Here is a 27994-nt window from a genome sequence, read left to right as displayed (position 1 = left end):
ACTGAGGGGGCACTGACTCAAATTCATAAACGACGACGTCATCGTCCATCACCATGTTTCATTGTAGACATCGTCATATACAGATTTGGCAGACATTGCCCAACGCTTTTATGTACATAACGTTACTTTCATGGCAACCATTTTTAATTCAGTAAATAGCATAGTGTCATAATGGCTCTCTCGGAAGGCATCATTCACTTTTTGCTTTCATGTTGCATTGTTATGGCGAAGCTGCCAACTGACTGACGTCACACTGGATGTTTGGGAAGCAGCGAGGTCTAAAAACACACCTGCTTCCAGAAATCTTCAAGATCGCCACTTTAAGTGTAGGTGTGAAACTCCTCTTTCAAGAAAACTGGATGGAGTGAAATTCATCAATGAGCCTGCACGTAGTACTGTTCATTAGATAAAGAGAGAAAAACAGAAACACACAAAACGAGTTGAATCTAAACTGCTGCATGGAAGCTGTTTGTTGAGCTCCTCTGAAGTTGTTTTATGTTTTAGTCATTTGGCAGGGGACCCACTGACATCAAACACACACGCACACACACACAATTTCACTGTATTTTTCTCTCTTACACCAGCAATAGAGATTTGCTACTGCAGGTACAGCATTGGTACCTAAAGTATATTGTTAAGGGAATCACCACAATAAATGTCTACAATGTACAGTTCTGTAAACCACAGTTATATTGAAACTCCACTTTTTTTAATGTTGCAACTTTATGTTTCTTGAGGTCAAATTTCACTTTTTTTGTTGTGACAACGCTGTACTTATGTTACAATGCTGTGTTTTTAAAAACACCTAATATCGTTGCCACAAAGACCTGGAAATTGTCCCTGGGTCTCCTTACAAATATCCACTGGTTTCACACTTACAATGGTTCAAACACAGTCTTGAACTGTGGTCAGCTGCTTGGCGGCCCTCTGGCCTTTAACTCTGCCACTGTTCCTTTGACCTCCTGATATGACAGTCAGTCCACAATGTGAACAACGTGATATGACATGTTTTGTAGAGATGTCAATAGGGTACATGACATGAACAAATGTGAACGTATCAGTGGTGTATGCTGTGTTGTGTGTCTGTATGTGTGTGTCTGTATGTGTGTGTGCGGCCTCTCTCAGCACTCACCACTCCTGCTGCGCAGCATCCTGGCTGAGACGCCGTTGGCTCTTCCTCCGTTGGGCGAACTGGCCGTAGCATTTTCCACTGAGCTCACCTCACCTCCCTGCTGCTTCAGCAGGTCCGTCAGTGTCCTGCAGAGCAACACGTAAACATAATTAACATAAATTAGTGCTCAACGTGTAATATTGACTAGATTGAACCACAGTGACACATTTCTAACACACTCTTTATTTATTTTGTATCATTTCGAACATATGAATTTGCATTGTTGCACTGTTGTTTCACATCTTGTTGAGGTTAAGTTCTTCAAAAAAGAAAAAAGGCTGTGAAGTTGCACAGCTTGATTCTGAAACGACTTCAGACTGTCAGTGAATGACACAACAAACATCATCTGTTCTCCAGATGTGCATCGCTGGTCCCCTGTGAGACCTTTCCAGAACAGTTGGAGCACACGTGTGAACACATACATGCAAGCAGTTGATTTACAGTAAAAACTCTCCTCCCGAGGGAAGGTGACACACTGTGTGTGGAAGTTACCCGTGTGTGAATGTGTGTGCAATCTGTGCAATTTTTTCATGATTCCTGCCAGCTTGTGTTTGTGTTGTTATGTATCCGATGTGAAAAGAAGTGGTGTGTACAGTAATTTTAAATCAGTAGAGTGTGTGCTTGGGTTTGGGTCAGAGGTCAACAGAGACAAACAGAAGCCAGATTCCCCTATAGTCCCAGTAAACCTCACAGCCATTTTGAAATGATTTATTTGTCTTTCTTGCCAATTGCCTTAAAATATTGGGCTGATAAGAAACTTAAGTCGAGGAACTGGCCATTTTTAGCAGTGCTTAGATATGGCAGAAAAGGTTTTGCTCTTTGTGGGATCAAGGATCTGCTTGGAGAAAGACCCCGCCCCCCCCGCCCCATGACAACATCAGCAGAGTAATACTGACGGTTATCAGGTTATAATGGCTGCAATTTACACTTACTTGAATCTGGTTGGACGCTTAGTCATCTGATAGCTGCACAGCTGTCAATGAGCCAGTGATTGTGACACATGACTGAAGCATCTAATGCCAATCAGCTGATGCCAAGCATGACCTTAGTGCCGTGCCTGAACTAATGCTCCGCTATGTTGTGCCAAAATTAGAGTTACCATGACCTGGATGAATGAGAACCTTCATCAACATTTTGCTGATGTTGAACCAGATATACAATACGGATACATTTGACTGGACTGAGTTTTACCACTCTGATGCTTAACATCTCTCAATTTTAGTCTTTCTACCAGAATAACTGTTAGCAATGTACATGTCCGTAAACCACAGATATGCTGAAACCTTATATCACTGTAATGTTGCAATTTTACACTATTTCATGTCCAATTTTGTGTTTTATGATGTTGATAACACTTTGCTTATGGTCTGGTTAGGTTTAAGCACAATCGCCACTTGGGTAGGGCTAGGAAAAGATCATGTTGTGGCTTAAAATACCTGTTTTAGTTGACACAAACACAGCTGGAGATGTCTTGAGGTCTCCTTAAAAAAATCCAGTGGTTTCTCACATACAAATGTTGAAACACAGGGTTGAACAGTGGTCACTGGCTTGGCAGCTATCTCTTCTTTAACTCCGCCACCATCGCCTCCACTTCCTGATTTAAAAGTCATAAATATGTAAAGTGAATTGGATATAACACATTTTGTAGAGACGTGAGTTTGGCACATAGCCAACAGCGCGTTCAAATGGCAAACATATCACTGGTTCATAGAAACGTTAATTCCCAAATCCGGTTTATTTTACTACAATCATTAAAGTGAGCCGAATTATTGGTTTTTAAGCCTTTTTCCTGCATTTTATAGTTGCTGAGAAAGATGTCATTCAGAGTGCCTCATCTCCTTTGCTGTTTATGTGTGTTTTGTTCTGTGTCCCCTCCACCATAAATTCCACTCAGCTGTATTTGACTGGCGGCCATTTTTGCTGAACGACATACGGGCAAGATTTCCTGCAATATGGTCGTGTTTTGACTCGGGGGCTTGTTGTGTTTGGATGAAAGAAATGCACAGGAATGACACGCACACGCACACACGCACACACACACCACTAACACATGCACAAAACACACACAAGCACACACAAACACATTCTTGTCGATCCTAGCCTTTTCATTTCATTAATTCAGTATCATCTAAAGACTCACTGCCGACCACCCAAACCTTTTTCCCAGAGCTGATTACACCTCCCTCTTTGTCACACTAACACACACACACACACACACACACACACACACGCACACACACACACACACACACTCACACAGGCATACTCATCACTTTGAATAAACATATTTCCGCACCCTGTGCATTTGCTGAATTTACAGTGTTGATGGAATTCACTCCCTTGATCAATAATTCAAACACTGGTGCCTCTGTTTCGCTAACGAAGCTCATGTGTTTAGCCCTTTCTATCATTCACAGTCTCACTCACACACACACACACACACACACACACACACAAATACACGCACACGTACAGGTACACAAAACACACACAACCTAGTGTATGATGGACCTGACAGTGACGGCCAGGGGCAGCTTGTTCACACCCAACCTTTCAAACAGGAAAGCGAGTCCCTTTGGCCTCTTCTCCGCTCATCAACAAACTGTTTGTGGGTGTGATGATCACAGGGAGTAACAGTGTCACACAAAATGTCTCCTGCAGGGACTCTGGTGTTGGCATGATGTGGTTTCGATGTCAGATATCATATCATATCATGTAAACAAATGGTACGTGTGTACAGTTTGTGCGACTTAGTTACTGTGAAAGGAGTAATCCAACCTAAAACACTCGGTGGATGGTTTATTTCTTGGGCCTGTTTTGGGCTTTATTAAATACAAAGCATGCAATTTCCGCTGCTAGAGGTCTCTCAGTCAAAGTGGTGACAAAAGACAGTTTGATGATGTCATTGTGAAGAAGCGGTGGGTCATGGGAGTTGTTGTCTTCATTGTTAAACAACTGATCTGATGTCATCATTTTACCTTTCTTCTTCCCACCGATAATCGTCTTGTGTCGCTTCGTTCACACAGAAGTTTGCAGAGACAGAACATGTAGCACACAGCAATGAATAATCACCCTCCTTCATGAGCGAGCAAAACAAACAACAGCCAGATATCAGGCCAAAGTGTGTAACGGACCTGCCAGTTCACCCTGTCACTGTCACGCTTGGCGTCGCCTTCCCGTGAAAACAACACTGGCTCATTTCATGGTCAATAATAAATATGCAACATCCACTTACATTTTCAAAATAAAGGCACCAAACACTAATTATTAAAGGGAAAAAATTGGGCTCTTGGAATATTAAAGCAACATAATGTAACTTACTTTACCTTAGAATAACAACTTCAATACCATTTTGCTGCTGCAGGGTCTTGTAATAGGTTGAATGGTGTCTCAGCCACTTCGCCCCATCACTTGTTTCTACACTGTAACTCCAGTGATCACAGAGATACATACACGTTTGTAAATGTTTCAATTCCTACATATAAGAACTTAAATGGAATTATTGATAATGTAGAAAATCACTAACTAAAGTAGATGAGAGGTCTCATATCAAGCCACCAAACAGAACATTGACAACAAGAAATAAGCCCGAAAGTCACACTTTTATTAGTCACACTATTTCTGGAGCCTTATTTTGTTACAGGATATTAAATTCATTCATTCAAATCAATTCATATCTTAATCATCTTACTGTGAATCCTTTTGTGTACACAGTGAATGTGTGCGGGGCCGTGAAAGTCTGTATTAGATTATAAATTGCTGCCGTCTAAATATTTGCATCAGACAACAAAAAGCCCTAAAACGCCTCCCGATGTGAGATGTAAATCACTTTCTCTCTTATCTTTTCTTCTCTTTTTCAATTCTTTTTCCTTTCAGTCTCCTTATTCCTCCGCTCTCTGCCTCCCCCCTCAGCTAAACTCAGCCCTAAATCTGTCTCTTTCTCGTCTTCCCCCTCCTTAAACCATATCATTTGTCTTCCTCTCCTCCAGTCTCTCTCCGCTCTTCATCCCCTCTCTGACTCATTGCCGTGCACCGCCTCGGGCCTCCATGCACTCTTCTCTTGGCTCGCCGCTCAAACAACTTGCTGATTTGGACTTTTAATCTGCAACAAAAAAACTTCACCTGTCTCCAGGCTGTGGAGTGTTTATGGGGCGTTGGCTGAGCTTCACCAGCGTCTCGGCGGATGCCTTTGAAAGAGCGAAGATGTCCGTGCAGCTGGTTTAAAGATTAAGACTGGCGAGGTGGGGTAAACGGCTTGTGCTGGCTGCCAAAGATGAAGTCCAAGTCAGTGATGTTATGAATGAACGGGCGCATGTTTGTTAATGGAGTGCAGCCTGGATCAACTCTGATACACTGTCACTACATTTTGTCACCCCATTGCTGCCTGTTTTGCGCCTTAGAAACATTTGCCTCAGATTCTTTGTAGTTTCACTCTTCACAACTACTACTAAGATTTAACGTCTCTAACTTTTAGCTTATTACTAATGTCACTTCCTTCCAACCTGCCAAAAGTCAGAAAATGATCTGCATCACAATGCTGTGATTAAAATAGGGAACAGATCAGTCATCAGTTCTGATATTCAATATTTTACTACATCAAAAATATCTGTATATTGTTTTTCAGATTATACTGCAAATGTATATGGTTCTAAATGTCAGTTACCTTTGTCATTGATTGCTTAAAATTTGTTTTGTATTTATTGTATTTTCACCTGAAAAAAACATACTGGTCGAACCCTGATTCATATGTATTACAGCATTGAATCAAACATTTTTTGAAACGTGTCCTTTGTCTTTACATTATTGTTACATCATCGGTCCTCCAGTTGCAGAAATGACCACAAATCCAACCAGTTGTCATCATGTCATCAAAACACCTTCAAATATAGACGCACTTCCCTCCACAGGACTATCCTTCTTAAGCCAAGTTCCACGTAAATGCCCTAAATGACTCAACTTTGTTGTCCTGCTCACTTTGAGAATCTGAGTTCCTTAAACCATCCCCTTTCTTCTGATGTCAGATGGATAATTAAATGAGGAAAAAATGCAAACGGAATGCAAAATATGGTAAATTTAGCAAGGAAACCTGTAAATCCCTAATCTGGGCTGCATTTCTTACACCCATTTATAGAAAAGGCTTCCTTTGTTTCTGTGAGAGAGGAACCTTACAGACTATCTGAAATGTATATATTCCATCCATGAGTCCTTATCCTCCATAACATTACATAACGCAGACCTCATCTCCATGCGCTCCCATCTCATTAAAACCACACTGAGATGAGACTTAGCTAATGTCCTGTAACAAGCAATTAGTCCACACAGATCACACAGGTCAGAACACACGCCCAGTGATTTGTTATAACTAATATTAACAAAACCCCCTCAAACAGAGAAATACTCCCTCTGCCGCTCTGCAGCACGACTCCATTGATTATTGAAAAATGAATACATTAAAGATGGGATGCTCAGCACCCTCATGTCATGTTCATGCATTAATGCACATGTTATTGATCATGTGGCTGCACATGGGTGCACTTTTCGCAGCACTTTATGGCATAAGTTTGTCTTTGAGGTTCCAGTGAAATTAAGATTTAAACTACATTTGTGTCGAGCTTTTATGTTTTTCGATAACATTTGGGAAGTTATCTGGCAAAGAACCGTGTTGAGCTTGAGTAATAAACACAAAGTGACAGATAAAACTCACTACAAAAACGCACAAACACACTCATAAACACACAGGGGGACGGATCAGTGATGTCCCTCGACTGGACTCATCAACACACTACAGTACTTTCACCATCTGTCTGAAACCACTTCCAAATTTTCTAGACACCATCCCTCCAGAGATTTAACTACAAAACAAAACTTTTAGATAATCCACTGAAAAGTAAAACGACTGTCAGATATCAGTGTCACAGTCTCTTTATTTTCCCCTCTGTTGTCAGTGCACTCCTGTCAGTCATTGCTCCCACTTTTCATCAAAGACACAGTTAAGACCAGCTTCCCTGTCACTGGCAATTACAGATTAAGAATGAGAAGGTGTCAACTTACGTCTTAAACACACCACACACACACACACACACAAAGTACTTTTGTGACGTCAGTGTGTTGATTCTTCTGTTTTAGATTCCTCTCACGTCTGCTCATATTGTCTCTGAAATCTCATGTACATTTTACAAATCCTTTAACATTTTAGGTGAGATCATTTTGTAAACAAAAAAATAAAAAATGATGTTGGTCATAGGTAGACGCAAGTTTAAGTCAAAGACAAAGTCGACACAAGTAAATTGATGAAGAAATTCAAACTGCTGCAACATAGCCCACAGTAAAATATATGTAACTTTCATATTATCAAGAATAATATATACATATGTAAGATAGATACATATATAATAACTTATATATATGATTAGTTTGACAGGAACTTTTCTACTTTTACAATTTATCTGTGTGACAAACATGCTTTTTGTGTGCTTTTTTGGGTCATAAAACAAACAAACATGGAAGCAATGACGCATTAACATCTAGGCTACTGTATACTCTATTTGCATCTGACTGCCTGACTGCTTGGTCTTTTTTAGACATGTAGGGAGCTGTAATTATAAATGTGCATGACAAACAGGATTAATGGTGACACATATGGTGATTTTTTTCATTTGCAAGTAGCCTAGCCTACATAGCTAAATGGGTTATTGTTGAGCTGTTAGATTCAGGCAGAATCAGGGTGGTTTTATGCTAATAAAAGCAAATATAGCTTAGACATCGAGCACAAAGATTTTCTCAACAACCTTGAAATTAAAATACATGCGGTTCCATGGTGATTTATTAGTTATTAAAAGGCCTTTATTGTTTTCTAGGTTATAATTAAGCAGGTAGGTAGGTGTCATCTGTTCTGGTTTTGTTTTCATGCTAACAAGCTAACTTGTAGGTCTGTCTCTCTCTACCTATAGGTTTTGTATATTTTGACTGTCCTTTTCGAACAAATACTTTCAAAAGGATGATTTTCAGTTCTGTGGTAATACACTTTATCAGTACCTGGTTATTATTTTGCTGTGAATATCTGTGTTTTCAAGCTAACAGTAACAAACTAGCTTGTTTAACTTTCCCGTTAACGCCAAGGTTGTCATGTGCCTTTTGTTTTTGTTGGCACTTACAAAACTTACAGAAAAAGTTCATAAAAAAAAGATTCAGTAAAATGTACTTACTCATGTGCTGGGGGAAAGTCAGGTTAAGTTTAGTTGTTCACTCAACATTTCTGGAGCTACGTGGCAAAAAAGTAGCGCAGCATTCTCCAAAATATCTGAAGTAGACGGGGATAAACAACTGAAAAAAAGAGATTTAAATGGCTCCACAAAGATTATCTTGTGTAACCCAAGTCTGAAGTGGATGACCATGTGTCCAGGGCATAATATATGACTTTTAAAGCCAGTTTTGCCTCTTCCAGAGATTTGGATTATACCAGATGAGCTGTATAGAGCCATTTTATGTTTTTGGGTTGTTTTTTTTTTGCCATTTGTTTTTTTATGTTTTTAAAACCACTACAAGTTACCTTAGTGGCTTCTTGGTACGTCAATAGACTTGGATTATACCACTCAGGCTTTGTGGAGCCATTTTATTTTCTTTCTCGAGTTGTTTTAAAACAAGTCCCGTTGTTAAGGAGAATGCAGGTATTTGCAGGTACACGTATTTGCTGTGAGGCTCCAGAAATGTTTTGCGGACGGCAAAAACTTCACCTGAATTTCTGTCAGTGTGGGGGTGAGTAGATAATGACAAGAAAGTTTATATGGGGACTTTTCAGATCTAAAAGCACCCTTTAGGTTTTTTCTGGGGTATTATTCAGCAGCGTGACGCCGGTATCATCTGAGTGGTTCCGCTTTCACTCTGCCTAACGTGTAGACTAGCCTTTTGAAGTCTGTTCTTTTTCCTTCTTCAAACAGCTTCAGTATGGAAGAAATGCAGTTTTGTGCTAAATTAAAAGTTTCCGAGAATCTCACATGTTTATCTGGGTTGTTTTTAGCTGGTTTCCATGCCTGCTTGAAGCTGCAAACAGATGGCCCATTAGAAGTTTGGATGAAGGATGAAATGGAGCTTCAGGGGCCGACTCACTGTGTGTCTGCAGGTCGTACGAACTTCACTTTTGACTGATATGAATTTCACTATGACCGGCAAAATGTTTATCTTCGGAATCTCCTATTTTACTCGGTCCTAAAAAATGGGAATGCCACCTTCAAGGAATGACGGATGAAGAAAAGCATCCAATCTTTCAACTTTTTCATATGTCAAACATTTTAGCTTCACCCTGATGAACAGACTGACGAACACAAAAACAGCACACAGCCAAACCCTTGAGTCAGTGGGCGCTGACCCACATTTAAGTGTGTGTGTGGGCCCGGCGAGAGCCTGGCAGGACTGAGGAGGAGCAAGAAGAGGCGAGAGGAAGGTAAAGCAGCTGGAGGGTGAAAATTGTCACATCTGATGCAGCCAGGAAACTGTCAACTTATATGTCCTCTCACTTTGGGGGGGATTTACAGCAAGTAGTGACGCAGGCGCATACGTGTGCGCGTTTTAACACATTGGCTCGCATGCGCACATGCATGGAGACATGATCGCGCCCACAGTGGTGACAAGTCGGAGGTGATGGAGAGTGACAGCACAGCCCTGGAGGTAGTCAGAAGGCAGGGGAGATGGAGGGGAGATGAGAAAGTAGAGCAGAGGGGGAGGCAACTTTGTGGGAAAGTTCTGCCTCTTTCCACGTCTTGGTGAAAACGTGTTTTCACACATGGCAGGTATTTTTGGGCTCACACTTGTGTGATTTGTTTCCTGCCTGGAGTGTCTTTTTTTTTTTTTTTTTTCACCTCTCCCTTAAATCCAGAGGAAGTCACTGTGAAACGAGCGACAACAGAGAGGTGGAGCTCATCACAGAAATAGCACAACAGATGTGTATGCTTGAATTTTCTGATGCCGATATGTGTGTGGGTTCCAAGATATGATACATCATGTACATTAGTGAGCACAAATGTAACATTCTTCGGTATGTTTTCATGTTCATGTGACGGCTTCCATACTTAGTGGAAGCCTATGGACACCATCATGACTTTGTAGCCACTCTGAGCGAGTGTGATCTCTTCTTTAGAAAAGTTGTTCTCCTCATAAAAACTCAACAAGGCTTCAAGACTCACTAACTCAACCTTTGCTCTCGGCCACTTGAAAAGAAAAGCAGTGAAGTTTCCGAAAAAGCAGGTTTTACATTTTATATCTGCGAATTCATCAGTCCACTGGTGAGCTGGATTTGCAAGTTTAAAAAAACTTACAAGTATATATTGTATACTATGGGTCAATAGATTATCAAAAAGTTTCTAATTATTGGAATAAAAAGTAGAGTATGTACTCTATGTACTTGTAAGTTTTTTAAAACTTACAAGTACATTTGTTATTAGATACTCTCAGACTTTTACACAAGTACAATTCATACGGGTGACTTTCACTACTTACAAAAGTAACATTCTAACACAATGTCTTTACTTTTACTCTAGTATGACTTTTGCATACTTTTTTTAAAAAACACTGCAATTTTGTATTTTGTGAAAAAAAGACATCTGCAGTATTTACTTGAATTGAGGAAACTTCACATTGATATCAGTGCTGTGATGCTGAGAGTATGCTTCTTAAAACATGACATGATATACAAAAGGTTTATAAGTTGAGTTAATAAATGTTGATAAATTATCTATGAATGTTTTATCGGTAATAACTTAATAATTACGGCTTTAAGGTTGCCAAGTTGTGAAAAATCCCTCTTGCTGGAGTGTATAGTTTTTTTTCCTCTTCTTGCTCTTCAGTCCTCTCGAGAATTCAACTTGCAGGATTTTGGACAGTCCTGACAAAATCCATTCATTACAATCGCAGCCCCCTGCAGATTGCAGTGATGGAAGAACCCTTTTTTATGGTCCGCTCACATCTGTAACTTCAGATCTGATGTGAAATTCAATACTAAGAAACTTGGTGACCCACTATGAATGACTTAATTGCTTTCTAACAAGTCTTCAAGTCTGCAGTTCTAAATGTAAGTCATTATTAGGGGCATGAGTTTCTTACTTTCTAATAAGCCATCAAGAGAGATTAGAGAGCTCTCAAAAAGACAAAGTTATTCTGGCTGAAGGGATTTCCTAGAACCAAAGGTTGCTTTTATTAATGCCTATTACTAATTTATAAACATTTATTAACTTTTATGCAGCCTTATATTAGAAGGTCAAACCAGAGTACACACCCTGAAGGTGTTATAAATGTTTAAATGACGATATATTTGGTGCCAAAGTATGACTTGAGCCCAAAAGGCTCAAACTGTCCCCCAAAAAATTCCACGAGCAAGCCAAAAATGAACCTTAAATATGAACCATGACGCCGTAGCCTGATGTCATTATCATGTGCGCGTCAGAGAGAGAGAGAGAGAGAGAGAGAGAGAGAGAGAGAGAGAGCGGCTGAAAAGTGTTTCCCCTTTGTTGCGTGTGGTCGCGGCCGATATGTTTGCCCCACCCCCACGCTGTATCGAGTATTGCTTATCTGTCGGCCCTCAATCAGGCCAGAGTGGGACGGGGCAGCCCTTCAAGTGGCGGTGTCCTTCATTACATAACACGGTGGCTAACAAAGCCCACAAACACACACACACACACACACACACACACACACACACACACACACACACACACACACACACACACACACACACACACAAAACATAGATCTGTATGCATGTTGTGTAGATGGCGGATGAAAACCTTGCATCACCAGAACTAAACATGTTGTTTTCAGATTAAAGGTGCACCATGTAGCTTTGGAGAAGAAACTCAAACTGAGAATGTTTTTGTGCTTACAATCTTAATGAGGTAATGATACAAACTCAGACATATTCATTTTTTCCATAACTGAGTAAAGAAGCTATTCTAGAAGGAAATAAGATCCCCAGAACACTGTTTGGAGCTAGAAAGGTGGCAGGGTCCGCCAACTGTAAACAAAGTAGAACAGTATGAAACTGTGTTTGTGGTCAGTTTGTTTATTGAGTTGTTTATTCAGTCATGAAAACAAAGAGTTTATTTAGTTTGTTTTGGCATGAAATACAAATCAATTACTCCCCAAAACTACACACTGTACCTTTAAAGACGAATCATTTGACATGTTACATGTGAGCAGAGTTCATGACCAAAATGAATCAGGGAATTTCATTGAATATATAATTACATTCGTATGATCTGATGTTTGGAGACACAAGGTTGTTCTTGTTGATGACGTCTGGAGCGCTGGGGCCACACAAACGGCGAGGAAACATACATGCACATGCACACTTGCACTCACTTGCATGGATGCACTTACTCTCACTTTCCACCACATCTGCACACACACACACACACACACACACACACACACACACACACACACACACACACACACACACACACACACACACACACACACACACACTCCGTTTAAACCATGTGACCTCCGCTGCCACCGTGTTGGTCCTGGGCCTCTCGTGCTCGTGTAAGGTGGAGGTCGTATTTGCAGTCACCTCCTGGCTATCGCGACCCCTCGCTGCGGTGAGCTGAACCGTATACTCCTGCAGTCTAAATGCCACCACTATCATTCTTGTTGTTAATTGAACTATAAATCAGCGTGTGTACATGCGCGTGCATGTGTGTGTGTGTGTGCGTAACAGTCATGAAGGTCATCTTGTGTGGTTGTTTACTCTCTGGGTGTAAGGCCAGCCTCTCTCCGGTTGAGGCCTTTCATTAGACGTGACACGTGTGACCTAAGGCGACGCTCTCTGTTTCCTTTTGTTGGCTGAGGATTAGTGCAGCGTGCAAACACACCGAACCTGGGAGAGGAGCGGAGTTCACGTAGTAGAAGGTATGTGTGTGCGTGTGTGTGTGTGAGGGTAATCTGAGAGGAGGATCACTTTGGATTTTAACTTTCAAAGCTGATTCGGAAGAACCGGTGGGATTTCGGAGCGTTAATCATCGTCTGCTTTCAGGATGTTTGCGGCGAAGCAAGAAAAAAAAAAAAGACGGCGGGAGAGGGAAGAGGGGGAAAAAGGTGCACGTCAGAGCGCAGAAGTTGCCTTTTGAACCTCATCCCTGCATCAGTATCGGAATCTAAAGTGGATGGGCGTTCATCCATATTTATGCGTTCCACCTCATGAAGCGCGTGCGAGTCCACGAGGTCTTAGCCACACGTGCACTTTTGGACCAGGGATTTATGTCAGCAGGCTAATAACTAAATGAGCGTGCAGGCAGAGAGCAGTCCAGAAACGGTAAAGCTGTAATCTTGGTGAAATTTGTTTAATCGCGAGGAGGAGCGGTAATCTGTCGAGATGGGCTCACGGAGAGAAGGGAGGGTGTTTATGCAGCCGGAGTGTTTCTATTTCAGTGAGGTGCTACCCTGCAGGAAATATTAATCCTGGCTGTGTGTTATCCGCCGAATGAGTCTTGGCGGCTCAGGTTAATGGGAGACACGCGAGGAGGAGAGTGTCCCCTTGTCCGCCACCTCAATTGAAATGCAAAAAGAAACAAATGGAAAGAATAGGTGAGGGAGGAGGAGGAGGAGGAGCAGGCGATGAAGATGTGAGCGGCCTCAGCTCTTGGAGGAGGAGGGCCAGCTCACAGGAGGTGCGGAGGAAGGCCGGCGAGGAGGACGACAGTGTAAATTCTAAGAGAGAGACGGAACAAACGGTGTCATGTGCAACGAAGTTTGCGGAGATCAGCAACAAGGAGCTCGGGGAGATGAGAAGAATGAGCTGCGGAGACGGAAAAGAATAAGGAGCGGCAGCCAGCGAGGGTTAGATAGTTTGGGATGAAAGCGGGGAGATTTGAGCCCATGCTGTGCGCCGTTTGCTGTAATGATCTCCTGAGGCGAACAGATTGAACCCACGGACCAACATATCGAACCCAGTTGCAGCGGGAGTGTGTGTTTAAATGTGTTTTGTGCTTGCTCGCATGTGAGAAATGTCTTCTCTACACAAGGATGGATGGATGGATGGATGGATGGGGTGGAAATCATCCGTTAGTGATGACATTTTTAATCACCTGTTTTCCAATCCAAAAGCATAAGGATGTGATGTGAACCGTGCCCACTGCAAAACCTCACACACACGAGGCGAACTTACAGCTAATGCAACAAAAAGGGTTTGGTCGATTTTTTTTTTTTTTTTATGTTTTTTTTTTTTTTCCAGATTTTTTTTGTTTATTTCAAATATAAGTCATGCTTACAAGCGAAGCCAATGGTACACAAAGGAGTGAAATACAAAAGCATATGAAAAAGAATTTAAAAAAAAAAAATGGAAAAGGAGGAGAGACAAAGAAAAAACAAGCACAGAGACATGAAAACAAAGAAAAATGCAAAATTAGAAAAATCATGTGAAAAAATATGAGCAAAATCAAAATGAATGTGGGAGTGTGGAGACATATGGGCATGCATGGAGCTGAGCAGTGACTCAGGGAGGGACATGGCTCGGATTTCTGATCTATTCTCTCAGCTATTCGGTCCTACCTCTCTCCAACCCTTCACGTACATGTCAGTATGAAAGTTATCGCTCCAGGACAGAGTGATCAACTTCTGCTCTGAGAGGTTTTGTAAGGTCGGGATGAGCTGGTCACACACTTTCCTGTGTGTTGTTAGAAAAAAGACGGTTTTGCACACATGCAAGCAAACACATACATGCAAACGTGTTAGTAGGCCTACAGACACACGTTCAAAGTTGGAAGTTGTAAATTTCAAGCTGGCATGTTAAAATGTTGGTGAAACTGCACCTCAAAAACGTTCTACTAAATTTTTTTTTTTTTGTCTCTTCTGCTCAGTTGAAATCAGAATTTCCAACTTTCCAATATCCCCTCAACGCATCCAAAAACACACACATGCAAATACGCAAACACACACACACACTCAGGCTTCTATCCACCCCGGCTTAAGTCCTCCCTATGTTGGAACAGCTTTGACGTAATGTCCACATACACACTCATACTCACACATACACACACACACACACACACACACACACACACACACACACACACACACACTTAAACACACCCTCATGCTCCTCACCTGGAGTTGAGGTCAGCATGTCCCGCCCCCGCTCCTCCTCCGCCGCTCCCTCCACGGCTCTTCTCCAGGCCCAGTTTGGTGAAGATGCCCACCAGCACCATGATGGCCACCACGCCGCAGATGATGTAGACGATGAGGTGCGTGCGGTCCCGGTCCTGGTCCTCCTGGCCCTCGGTGACGGCGGCCACAGGCTTGCCGGTGTTGGCCCATATGGGAGTGTCGTAGTTGGAGCAGATCCTCTGGTCCAGCCGCTGCTGGCGGAACTGGCAGCAGAAGCGATAGAAGCAGGTACCGCAGCAGTACAGAAAGACGCCGGCGTTGCAGTTGAACGGCGGGTCCCATTGGCCCATCACATCGTAGTAACCCATGCAACGTGTCCCACCGACCGGAGGGACGTCCTCGTCGTCCGCGTCCCCACCGCTGGTGGGAGTGGACAGCCCTGTCTCCAGAGGAGTGTTCTGAGTGGTGTCCAAGGAGGGGGGAGTCGTCTGGTTGGCCAGGGTGGTGGGGACAATGAACGGGTCACCTTGAGGTACCGTCCCGGCCGTGACGGACGGGTCCTGGGTGAGGGCAGGTCGAGAAACAAGGAAGGAGAGGAGGAGGAAGAAGAAAAGGTGGCAGGAGGACTGGTTGGCGGCCGCCATGCTGCTGGGAGGAGCCCCTCTGTCCAGCGTCTCACCTGCAAGCTTTGGACAGGAAACGTTTGGAGAGAGGTGGAGAAGTGTTAAAGACGAGAGGGAGAATCACTATTAGATGCCTTCAGTGTATCATTTCAAACCTGTTAAAACAAAGAAGCAGTAAATTCACTGAGGATGAAAGCTGAAGTTGCGGTTTGGAGAGGACGACAAAAAACAGATGGTTCCTGTTAAAGTCACTGATCCGAGCTGGACTGATTAAATACATGATGTATGTATTGATCTCACATTCTTATGGAGTCAATAATGAAGGGAGGCTGGAGGACGTTTTAAACAGGTCAGTGAGAATCACTATTGGAGACCGTTAACACACGGTGAGACGTGATCATTAACCAATTTTAGGTCTAAAAGAGCAGCTCAGTCAAGGCAAATGTAATGATCAGAATCAGCCGTCCGACTGACTGAAGTCGAATATTTGATTCTGAGGTGAGACAGCTGACACAAAGTAAACCCTCAAAATCACAATCCTGTTTCCCCCCCCCCCCCCCCTTTTTTTACAGCAATAAAACAAACAAAACTTGCTGAGAATCCTCTGAAAGCGCTCTCACCTTTGTCTCTTCGCGGTGTGTGCACGGTTGACCCTTCCTCCGCGGTTCTTCCCCAAAGTTCAAAGGGCTAAAAAAATTCCCTCTAGACACATCCGCAAACTTTACTCAGCAGCATTTTCTGTCCCCCCCGAGTGGCCCCGCAGATCTCTCCTCTCATCCTCATGTGTTTTCCATTGTCAGCTGGGGTGGTGGTGGGGTGCTCGATCCAACAAACACAAAGCCACACACGCTCCTTCTGCTTCTCCTCGCCCTCTCTCCTCCTCCCGTGTCACCTCCTCCTCCTCCTCTTCTTCTCTCAGTTTCCTCCTCTGCTCAGTCTGCGCCGGCAGCTGAGAGTCGAGACCGGTCCGGGATCTCCTGCTGCCAAGACCCCTGTGCGCCGTGAGAGTGAGTGTGTGTATGTGTGTATGTAAGTGTGTGTGTGTGTGTGTGTGTGTGTGCGCGCATACACTGAAGGTGTGTATGACTGGAACTGAACGTGTGTGGCGGCACTGAGCGCTGCAACAGTTCAGGAACCAAATGAGATCTCCTCCCCTGTTTACCTCTGCTCAGTGCCAGATAGACAGAGAGAGGGAGAGAGAGAGAGGAGGGAGAGTGTGTGTGTGCATGCGTGTGTGTGTGTGTGTGTGTGTGTGTGTGTGTGTGTGTGTGGGGGGGGGGGGGGGGGGGGGGGGGGGGTTATATCCAGCTGCATCTCCCATCATCCCCAGAGGAAAAAAGCCTGGGAGGAGGAGAGAGGAGGTGGGGGAAGAGAGAAAGAGATGGCAGAAAAAATAAAAACGAGGAAGGAGAAAACTGAAATGTGGACTGTAACTGAGTGATTTGTCACTTTTTTCATCTTTTTCTCGTCTTTTTTGTGTCGTTCTCTTTGTCTGCCTGTGTGTGTGAGTGTGTTTGCGTGTTTGTGTGTGTGTGTTTGTGTGTGTGTGATTGTATGTCAAATGTGTTAGCATGGCAGGCGGAGGACGGTCAACATCTGCTGTGGTCACTCCTGCTCATCGTCTACTTATCGCTCTCCTCGTCCACGTCTGTCCCCCGCTTTTCCTGCACCCCCCAGCCCCCACACCACACACACACACACACACACAAATGAGAATCACCACACGACCCCCCCACCCCACCTCCAAATCTCTCATCTCCCACTTCGCAGTCCCCTTCTTCTCCCGTCTCTCGCCGTTTCTTCCCTGCCATCCCCTCATGCCTCGAGCATAGATAACACACTTGTTTGCAGATTTCTGTGTTGTGTGTGTGTGTGTGTGTGTGTGTGTGTGTGTGTTGAGCCCGTCTGTTTGCATCAGAAAGATTTAAGGAGTCAGCAGGGTCCAACTCCAGCTTCGCCTCTTCTTTTGTTTAAATCCGCAACCTGCGCTGGAGATGCCAAAACCTGGAGCTGAGACTGGCACACACTCCCAAAGGCACACACACACACATACACACACACACATGCATGCACACACTCACACTGGACCCACACAGACAAACTCAGCACACACGCACATGGGAAAATGTACAAAGTGCAGATAAACACCTGCTCATTTGCACATAAACTGTGTTCTGCTGTCCCTCTCTCTCTCTCACACACACACACACACACCGATGCCACTGCTGAGGCCAATTATAAGAGCTTTACCCAAAGTAAACTACCACATGTACAATTTTAATGGAATTATAAGCCAGATTGACAAGGGGCTTTTTGTTTTGCCTCCCTCTAATCGCCTCTCCCAAAATCCCCTCCTTTATGTCTTGTCATTCCGGAGCAAACTCAACGCTTCCTCCACTTTCCCTCTGATTTTCACTCCGTTGCGTGCTGGATATCGGCGAGAGAGAGAGAGACGGAGAGAGATGGGGAAGGGAAAGACTAATAGAGAGAGTGAAAAGAAGGGAGTAAATGTAGGGCAGTGGGGAGGAGGGCCGACAAGAAAGGAAAGAAAGGAGGGAAAGAAAGGAAGGAGGTGGGGGAGGGAGAGGTGGGTAGGGGGATGAACGATTGGCTGAAGACCAAAGATGGGAGAGGAGAGACGCACGGAGATAGAGGCGGAGACGACGGGTTCAGAGGAAGAAGACGGAGGCGAGAGTTTGGGCGTGAGGATGTGAGGAGCGGAGAGGCGACAGGTACAGGATGGAGGAGTGAAGAGGGAGATGGTTAACATAGAGGCAGCGGTGATGAAGGGAAGAGCAAATGAAAATAAATATATTTATTTGTTTACAGGATGCATTTATTTTCCACCGTTTGACGCCTGTGAGAGTGGTGATGAGATGGAAGTGATCACAGCAGCAGGTTGATGTCACAGTTTCCATGCAGGTGAAGAGCCAATAGCAATGTTTGTTTACATACAATAACAGTAACTTCTGGTTAGAAACCCACTGAACACAATGGTTTACATACATTTTTAAAAAAAAAAATGTTATTTCCAAGTGTATTCATCTCATTTGATGCTTTCATATGTTACCAACACTTTCACTAATGTCTGGCCGGAGAGCTGATTTTCCTGTTCGGCCACAGACTCGAGAAAACGTAGCAAGGTTTATAAAAAGATCCCATTTCCCATCAAAGTAACTATTTTCAGTCTCATTACACATGTGACGTAACTTATGTACGTTAAACAGACAATATGTAGGAATTCTTGTTATATATTTATATGCAAATCCACTAAAAGTGATCGTTTGGGTCTTTTGCTGTAAGGTTGTGTGAGGTACTTATTCCTAGTCAGTGTATTACCTGCAGTAGATGACCATCAGCACTGACAGGGAAACTGAGCATCGTACTGCTACACAACACCAACATCATTTAACCTCCTGAACAAAGGCCCCCTTAAAAAAATATTCTAACAAAGGATAACATTTTTCCTCTGCACTCAGTTGTTAAGCTATGACAAAATGACTGGTCATCTGCGATGATGGTCCAGGGGAAACATCAATTACAAATCCTGGAAGATCGCAATTAACACCAACTCTGCGATATCAGGTCGAGCTTAGATTTTAGCATGAGACTAAACACAGACTAGAAAGCAGAAACTGAAGCAGTAGCTCCAAAAACGCTGGATTTTCACTTCCTGTGATGCGACTGGATTGTGTCTTTGAAAACTCCAGGGGTGGCTTTCTGTTATAAGTTTGTAGTCTCAAGCTGAAACTAAGACGATTATCCTGACGAAGTCCTGGTGAACTTTATGTATGTATAAAATTAAGCGTAACTAATTTACTTGATTTGATAGTGGCTCATTTTTTCATCAATATTGATTATTAAAGAGAAAGGGGGCTTTACTTTTGCACTTCTTTGTTATGTCTCTCTGGATGAAGTCTATTGTCATTTTAAATTACCTGTCCGGACGGAATACATTTAGAAGTGTGCATATTTTTATCTAATGCTCTGGTATTCTGGAGTGCGGGTGTACGCTTAGAGGTGTGTGTGTGTGTTATTGTTTTCTACCACATTATTGTTCTGTGTGTGTGTGTGGCCTGTTTCCTGCTCTGGCGAGGTGGGGTCTGCGTGACTGAAAAAATAAATGGTCTGTGTCTGCAGAAGGGATGAGTGTGCAGATGTTTTGACTTTCCATTTGCTATATGTTTCGCGAACACCACCGTCTTGTTTTGTGTTGGCGCACAATACCTCCGGTAACGTTCACAGCATTCAAATGCACAAATTGCCATCTCACCCTAAATGGAGAGCTCAAAAAAAAAAAATAGAGATACGTTTCTTCCCAATGAAAACGTCGTTTTTTTGCAGTCCTGTTTTTGACAACATGGCACCTTTAGGAAAATAGAGGTCAAGGTGTCTAAATGAGGAGGCACGGTGTGTTTTTGTAGCATTTAATAGGAACGGGAAAATGAAGATGACGGGAGTGTGTGTGTGTGTGTGTGTGGGTACAGTTTAAATGCAGAGGGGCTGTTGTCACCACATGAATTCTAAATAATCCTGTTGAATTAATGTTCATCTTGAACTAGATCCACAAAGCGCCTGCAGGTCTCTGATTTACCCGAGCAGTGTTGCCCCCTTCATTAGGAGACACTTTGAATATCCCGAAAGTGTTGAATATTTCATCCGATGGCTTCACAGCGTCTATGAATATTCATATTTTGGCTTTGTGTGCTTCCACTGATACATGTTAACGGGAAGAACTTAATCTTAAAACACATGTTCACATCAGCGACTGCTACTCTGCAGTTTTTTTGGGGGGCTTTTTGTTCAACTTTTCTCATGCTGACAAGCAGAGACGCCATATCATCACAACTTTTCCAGCAGGATACGAAGGAGTTTTGATAGTGGAGTAAGTGTTATTAATTAAAAGTCGGTCTCAGGTGTTGGTGTCAGTCGCTGCAAAACAAAGCGCTTCTTTATTGACACCAACCATACAGAGAGAAAACCACTGCGGAGGAGGTAATGAAGCCTTGCATCTTAATGTTTGAGTTAAAGATGAGACACCTAACCACCATCCGGCTAGTTTGCCAAACAACAAGAACAAAGCAAAAGCAAAAAGGCAAACACGTGTAGACATGCCACAGAAGGCTCAGATTCTTGTGATTCTATTCACGTTATAAGACTTAACCACATCAGCGAGGTGCAATCAGACAAACAAGCTAGCAAACTAGCATTCAGATAGTCGTGCCAACTCACCGATAAAATGTCAAAACTCCAACAAAAACTGTCTTCTCGTGTCCCCAAATGTCCAGTGGATCCATTTCAGTAACATGTTTAGTCCGAAGCACAGTATTCCATGATTAGAGGGGGGCCACAATGGCATAACAATTGCTGTGATTGCAGATGTTTTTTAATGCTTTTAACTGCAAAAAGCCATTAAACCTCTAAACCAGAGATCCTGAGATGGCAGCCTTTTGATTGACCGATCATTTGAGCAGATATGGGCCTACATGTCCACCCTAGAGCCAACAACAGCCCATGTGTGACCATGTAGACCAGTGATCTTGGACCTTGTAAGACTATGTGATGTTTGGTAGTGCAGTGTGGTATCACAGTGAGTGAGAAGAATTCCAAGTCGGGGGTTGGTCAGGGTTGTTGTTTGAGTTATATGCAGGTGGTCTAATCCTGTGTGTGACCAAGAGTCAGCGAAGACCCTTGCTGAGGCTATGCTGCATACGTACGGTTATGTTAATTAAGTGTTACGTATGATGCGTAAGTTAAGTGACTGAGCACAAGTAACGTACCTGTTTCAGCCCAAAGGATGATCTCTACCTAAGACTAACCAAGTAGATTTGTTGCTAAACCAAACCGAACCGTGACCGTTTCACAACGTTACGAACGGTTCAAAAGTTATAAAATGGGAAATTTCTGTCAGCAAGCTTATATAAAAGTTTAACTGTGTGTTGAATAATTGTCACAGAAAACTTTGCCACAGAGCCCTGTACTTGCAAAACCTAAAGTGGAGAGGTGTGCAGAAAGTCACAGGCCACTGACCAAGCTGTTGTACTTTACGATGTGGGAGGAACAAATCAGGGAAGCGACCAAACTGGGAGTCACTGCCTTATAGCTTGAATGTTGCCAGCTTTTATTTTGTATCCTGCAGTCCTAGGTGCTGAACAACAAGATGTTTGCGTCCATGGTTTTCCAAGAAAACCTTGTGGGGATCGACATGGATGAAGTTCACGTCACGTACAAATGGTTGGTCTTGGCTCAGTGCTGTGTCACACATTACATTGCTTTGATTGGCTGTAGGTCTACCCAAATGCATCGGGAGGAATTTTGGTCTGTGCGGATCGATAACGCCAGCCGAATTCAAAAATGAACTGAGAGGTTCCAGATTAATATGCACGGTGGATTGGTGTGGTGATGTCAGGCTAAGCGAGAGAGGATCAGTCCTTAAAAACAATTAGGCTCTTGAGCTCTTAAAACCCGTAGGCACTAACTCATTCTGGATGATCTGACTACAATCATTTAAATACATATATGTCTTATTAATTCAGATACGAGGGCTGAGCAGATATTAAACAGAGGTACAGCAGGCAGAGAGGAGATTACGTCTTGCTTAAAAAGCAATTTCAGAGGATGGGTCTAACTTTGAATAAAACTTGATGATTCTAAATTGGTGCTTTTGAAAGCGGGGCCGTCTCTGTCTGCATGGATGATGGTGTGTGTGTGTGTGTGTGTGTGTGTGTGTGCGTGTGTGTGTGTGTGCATGAGAGAGTGAGTACTCCACTTGAGGCTGAAGAGCCGTGCAGCGCTGTGATCAGAGGGAAGCCCCTTAATGAGTTGATCCAGGCGAGGCTTTGATGCTGCTCCCCTCTCAGGGGATCCTGGGAAATAAAAGGGAGGAGGTGGGATGGTGGAGCGACCTTTAAACTTTCCAATCGGTGGACCAACCTAACGCTGCAGGGCTACAGTAGAACAAGTCAGAGATTTCCTCATGCGATACGCTGCGCAAATCCCATTTTGACGAATTGTGCTATAATTACAATCAAAGGGATATTTTTCTCATGCTAGGATGTGCAAATCACTTGTAAACAAGAAGCACACATATTCTGTCAGTTTAAAATGTATTTGTTTTTTAGTTACTCTGCTGGTATGTCTCATGGCAAGGCAGTATTGGCAAGTCAGTCCACCACTTTGTTTCGGACCGAAACATCAAAACAACTCTTGGGTAGATGGCCATGACGTCTTATAGGGACATTCGTGCCCCCTTCCAATTCAACTGTAATCATTTTTATGACCTCTTATCATTTCATTTGCACCAATTTGGATCAAGATTTTAAGTGGTCCAATACTTAAGTTGACGACCAAATATCTAAAACATATGCTAACCCCTATAGCTTCAGATTAGCTACTGCTAACTTTCAAAATGAAGAGTTTGAACACGGCCAACATTAAACCTACTAAACGTCAGCATGTCAGCACTGTCACTGAGGGTAAATTCTGACATTAGCATTTACAGTACATCACCAGAAAGCTGCTTAAATGGCTGTATAACTTGCTTTCAGCTGGCATGTGTGACTTTTTAGAATGAGTACGACCTGTTAAAACAAAACTGTAATGTTCGGTCAAACATCTGACTATTGGGGTGCCCCAGTAGCTCAGTTGGGCCCCCTGTGTCTTTGCTGCAGCCCAGGATTTTAGACGTGTGGCCCTTTCCTTCATGTCACCCTATATCTCTCTCTTTCGTATCCCATTTACTTTCTCTGTTCAGTTATGCTATCAAATAAAGCCATTAAAAAGCAATATATATTCATACAGTGCTCAAAAAAGCATCTGACCATATACCGCACATGTGTAGAGGTTGTAGAAGATGGTAGGTTGGTATTCAGAATAGGCTAGAATAGTGGCAGGCATGCATACAACTTGTCCTCAATTTAATAATGGATATGATTAACTTCTAAGCTGGTTTGGAGTATCTTTGATCAATTTAATTGATTGTTTGTTTGTGATCATTTTAGCTTGCTAGCTAGCTAAAGGTTTGGAAAAAAAACAAACTCTAAATTAGCAGAGTTATGAAGAGTTCCAGGGATGGATTGTTGCTCAAAAAAATTGAAGCTATCAGTAAGCTTCCCAGTCCTTATATTATAAAATAACTCTATTAATATACTGTTAATACAGTGAAAACATAGTCAGGTAGCCTCACTGGTAAGGATGACAGCAGTGTGCCACATCAGTTGGTGTTGCAGGACTTGTGTTGTTTTGTTCTGCGTTCTGTCACGGCTGAGGGTCAGACCAGCGCCTCTCTGTGACTGTCTCAGGGCAGTCGATGTTCCTGGCATTTCTATTTGCATTGCATGAGTGATAATTGTGCATCCCGACATTTACAGGTGACCAACACAGTCGAGCCTCAGTGTGTGTGCACGGACGCAGCCTAAAGACCAAAGGTTATTCAGAGAGTCAACCAACTTCCTGCACCACAAATTGATCTACATGGGCCAGTAAATTGTATTTTATGCTCCCTCACAGATTCTGCTATCGTAAACATCCTGTTTTTAACAAATCTGCTGACCTATTGTGTGTGAAAATACACTGGAAAATGTTGCAGACGTCTAAATATCTATTCAGTATGTGTCTATTAAACTGTTTATACAACAACATTTCAGCAACTTGAATCTGAAAACAAATGTCTGGCAAAAAAACAAGCAGACTGAGACTGTAGAAGTAACGTACAGTATACACCCGCAGGCACACACACTTAGAGTTACTGTACATTAGCGTCGCCTGGCAGACAGGATGTACTGTGTCCCTCAGCTGGTGTGGCAGGGTGCAGGGCTTTGGGTCAGGCGATTATAAGGTCATCTCCTCCGGGACAAGCACACTGACCGCACACTTCAAACAGGAAGCTGATGGATCACAAACATCAGCCCATCGATCTCTGCCCGTACAGCATAATGTCATGCAACCGCCTCATGAAGGCAGCTCTGTGTGCATGCCTTTGCGTGTCGGATAATGTATTCGGTGACTTTACTAAGAGCTTGTGTGACCGAGCTGGGATATACATTTGCATGTTTTTACTCTATATCGATTGATGGGATTCAGTGGAGGAAAATTACTGCAAACAGATGACATCACAGTGGAGATGATATGTAGCCTCTGAGGTCAAGCTGTAAAGAACACATTTTACATGAACCCTGATGAATAATATGCTTAGAGGTGATTTTTCTTCCAGTCTTTCAGGGCTTTTCTTTGCAGTCACTGGGAGCTCAGATAGTGTTGGGATAAACAGAATGTTAAAGGAGACATATTATGCCATTTTTCAGGCTCATAATTTTATTTTGGATTACTATTATAACAGGCTAGGACGCTTTAATCTTCAAAAAACACACCCGTTTTCTCATCCTGTCCAGTGCAGCAGCTCTGGATTCCTCCCTTCTTCTGGAACGCTCTGTTTTAGTTCCTGTCTCTTTAAGGCCTTGTTGCGAAATATGCAGATTGCTTTGGCGGTCAGCTCATGCACGCCTGAGCCAGCACCACTCACCGTGACTCCAGTTTGCTCCGTCGTCTTTTAAGCTTAAGTTGGTGTAACTTCCAGCGTGAATATAGCCTTATATTATGCAAATGTGTGACATGGTGATGTCACAGTGTCAGAGATCTATGGGCTCTCCAAAGTGACTACGATGGACTTTTAAGTGTTTAAGAAACAGTCTTATGATTCCTCTGATGGTTATTAATGACCTGTAACAGCAAACGAGACCATCAGAGAGAAGACTGCTGTTTTATGTAGTTATTATTAATGCCTGGGTCCGATCACAACCGGTCACTCACTTCCAAAACAAATGCAGGCGCTGCCAGCATGCACTAGCACTGATCTTTACAGCAACGGGTGCTGGTGTCATATTGCTTCTGTGAAAAAGGGGCCGTAAGGATCAACAAAACTGAAAGTTTGTTGTAGTCACTTCAACTTTGAAGATGTTTTATATGCACAAGAACCTCTACAACACACTTAGGGAAATAAAAAAACAACATAATAGGTGTCCTTTAAATATAATTGCAATATGTTGTTACTTTTTGTGAACTTTGTATGCAATAATGAAGTCAGCGAGCTCATTTCACTTCTCAGTGCAACGCCAATGTTAGTATTCTAATAGACTCCGCCTGATAAAGCCTTTGCTCATGCAAGGGCCTTTTAATGAATACCAATTACATATGTTAATTCAGGCAATGCTTTATCTGCATTCATATGGTCACGAGTGGAGTCTGTGTTGTTCCTGTGTGCTCTCATTGGACCAAATTCTAATATGAAGAGTTTATACCCCAAGGAGCTGGAAAAGGTAATTACAAATTACCTTGTGAGGCACTGGAAGACACACACACACACATGCAAACACACATACACACTACAAACAAGCTTGGTAATAAATGAAATGCTATGACTTGCACTGTTTTGGTGCATCATTGTGATGTTTGTGTGTCAAGTGCAGTTTGTGTGTGTGAGCCTTATTCTCTTATCTCTCTTATTCCCCTTCTATTGACGTACAGTAAAGTCTTGATTTTGAGGTGTCAGCTGTCAATCCCTTGATCTCACACAAGCCTACGTGTGTATGTAAATGTGCGCCGAGTAAGCGTGTGTGTGTGTGTGTGTGTGTGTGTGTGTGTGTGTGTTCAGCCTGTCAGTGCACGTTACAAGTTCACAGCACAGAGCTAATGACTGACTGAGCCTGATGTTTGCGATGCTGCAGGACTGAACTCGTTTGACGCCACGTCAACAGACCGACGCGGCGAACAAGCCGTCAGACTGACACAATGATTGGAGTCAAAGACGTTTAGCGCTCCACATGTTTTGACCAGACTAAATCCTGCTGACTTCACAGCTCTCCTTGGGGTGGTGGGCTTTGATTTGTTGATATGAGATGTGACGTCGGGAAGTGTTTGCCCCGGCTCCATTTTGTTTCGCCCGGAGAATCATTTAAATATCTCCGTCCGTAGCTGTCTGCTCCCTCATGCATTAACACAGCACAGTACACATAAGGTCATACGTCGGCTGCTGCTTTAACAAGGGAACTTGAGGTGAAACATCGCTTCGCGGCCATTATGCATCGTTGTGACATGTCTCTGTTCTTGTCTAAAAAAGATCACAATTACATGTTGTGACACAACATTTGCATAAGGTAATGTTTCATGTAAAAGTTTAAATAACACAGCGCAGCAAAGAAAGGCGTCACATTCACACTAATTGAGAATTTTTCATCCATGCCTGCATGTTGTTCCGTCATCAGTCACCTCTCGGTCCACAGCAGCAATCCAATTGTCCAATTAAATGTTGCCAACGTATGTTTCTACAAACCACGTCGACATGTTGAAGCTTTACATTCTCTTTGGGTTCAGTGACAACACTATGCTTTTGGTTTGGGTTTGGTTTAGGCACAAAAAAACACTTGGTCACACACTTTGTCACTTTTAGACATGACTGAAAAAATGTCCCACTGTTTCGTCAAAAATGTCAGCTTTATTTGCGACAGAGAAAAAAAAGAAAAAGTTTAAAAAAAAGTCTCCTCAAACAAATCAGGTAATGGACGTCCGGTTGAAAATTTCCAGGTTTTTTTTTACAAAGCACGAACTGCACCAAGTATGAGATGTACATAATAGAACTTATCCATGGTTTGCAGAAACGTAAACTACCAAAATTGTGTTCTGGCAACAGAAGACAATTGCTTTCTGGACAGTAAAAAAGAAGAAAAAAATTCCATCTTTTGATGCCACGATTATCAAGATAAAAAGTGCAAAATCAGGAAGAAGAGGCTGTGCGAAATGTGCAAGGAAGAATTAAAGGTATATGTTTGTTTTTTACACAAAATTACCTCGTTCAAATTATTTCTGTTTCTACTGAAAAATCCAGTATGTCTGAACATGCAGGACAACACCGAAGTACAACGATAGTTCTGCAGTCAAGATTTTTATATAATTCATCCGCTTCATTGTGCTCATCATATTTTTTTTAGGCTTTTGTCACTTGCGGATATGAATTGGTTGGGCATGACCTTTAAGTTGAGGGTTACCCAGCTCCATATTGATCACTGACTGGCTTGTATGTCTGTCTGTTAAAGCCAGGCACAATAAGCAGAAT

General features: G+C 42.8%; 1 protein-coding gene across 1 annotated transcript in view; it reads right to left on the bottom strand.

The window, feature by feature from the left end:
* shisa8b (shisa family member 8b) overlaps positions 1-16613 on the bottom strand; it is a 34666-nt gene extending 18053 nt beyond the window's left edge. The window contains exons 1-3 of the mRNA XM_037082307.1: positions 16509-16613; positions 15266-15951; positions 1133-1257 (exon numbers count right to left, since the gene is read on the bottom strand). Coding sequence (XP_036938202.1) covers positions 1133-1257; positions 15266-15909 — 769 coding nt within the window. The 5' untranslated portion in view covers positions 15910-15951; positions 16509-16613. The remainder of the gene's footprint in view (positions 1-1132; positions 1258-15265; positions 15952-16508) is intronic.
* Between the last annotated feature and the right edge of the window lie 11381 nt (positions 16614-27994).

The sequence above is a fragment of the Acanthopagrus latus genome, chromosome 20, assembly GCF_904848185.1.
Source record: "Acanthopagrus latus isolate v.2019 chromosome 20, fAcaLat1.1, whole genome shotgun sequence".
Classification (NCBI taxonomy): Eukaryota; Metazoa; Chordata; class Actinopteri; order Spariformes; family Sparidae; genus Acanthopagrus; species Acanthopagrus latus.
Note: the sequence above shows the minus strand (reverse complement) of the source record. Positions and strands in the feature narration are given on the sequence as shown.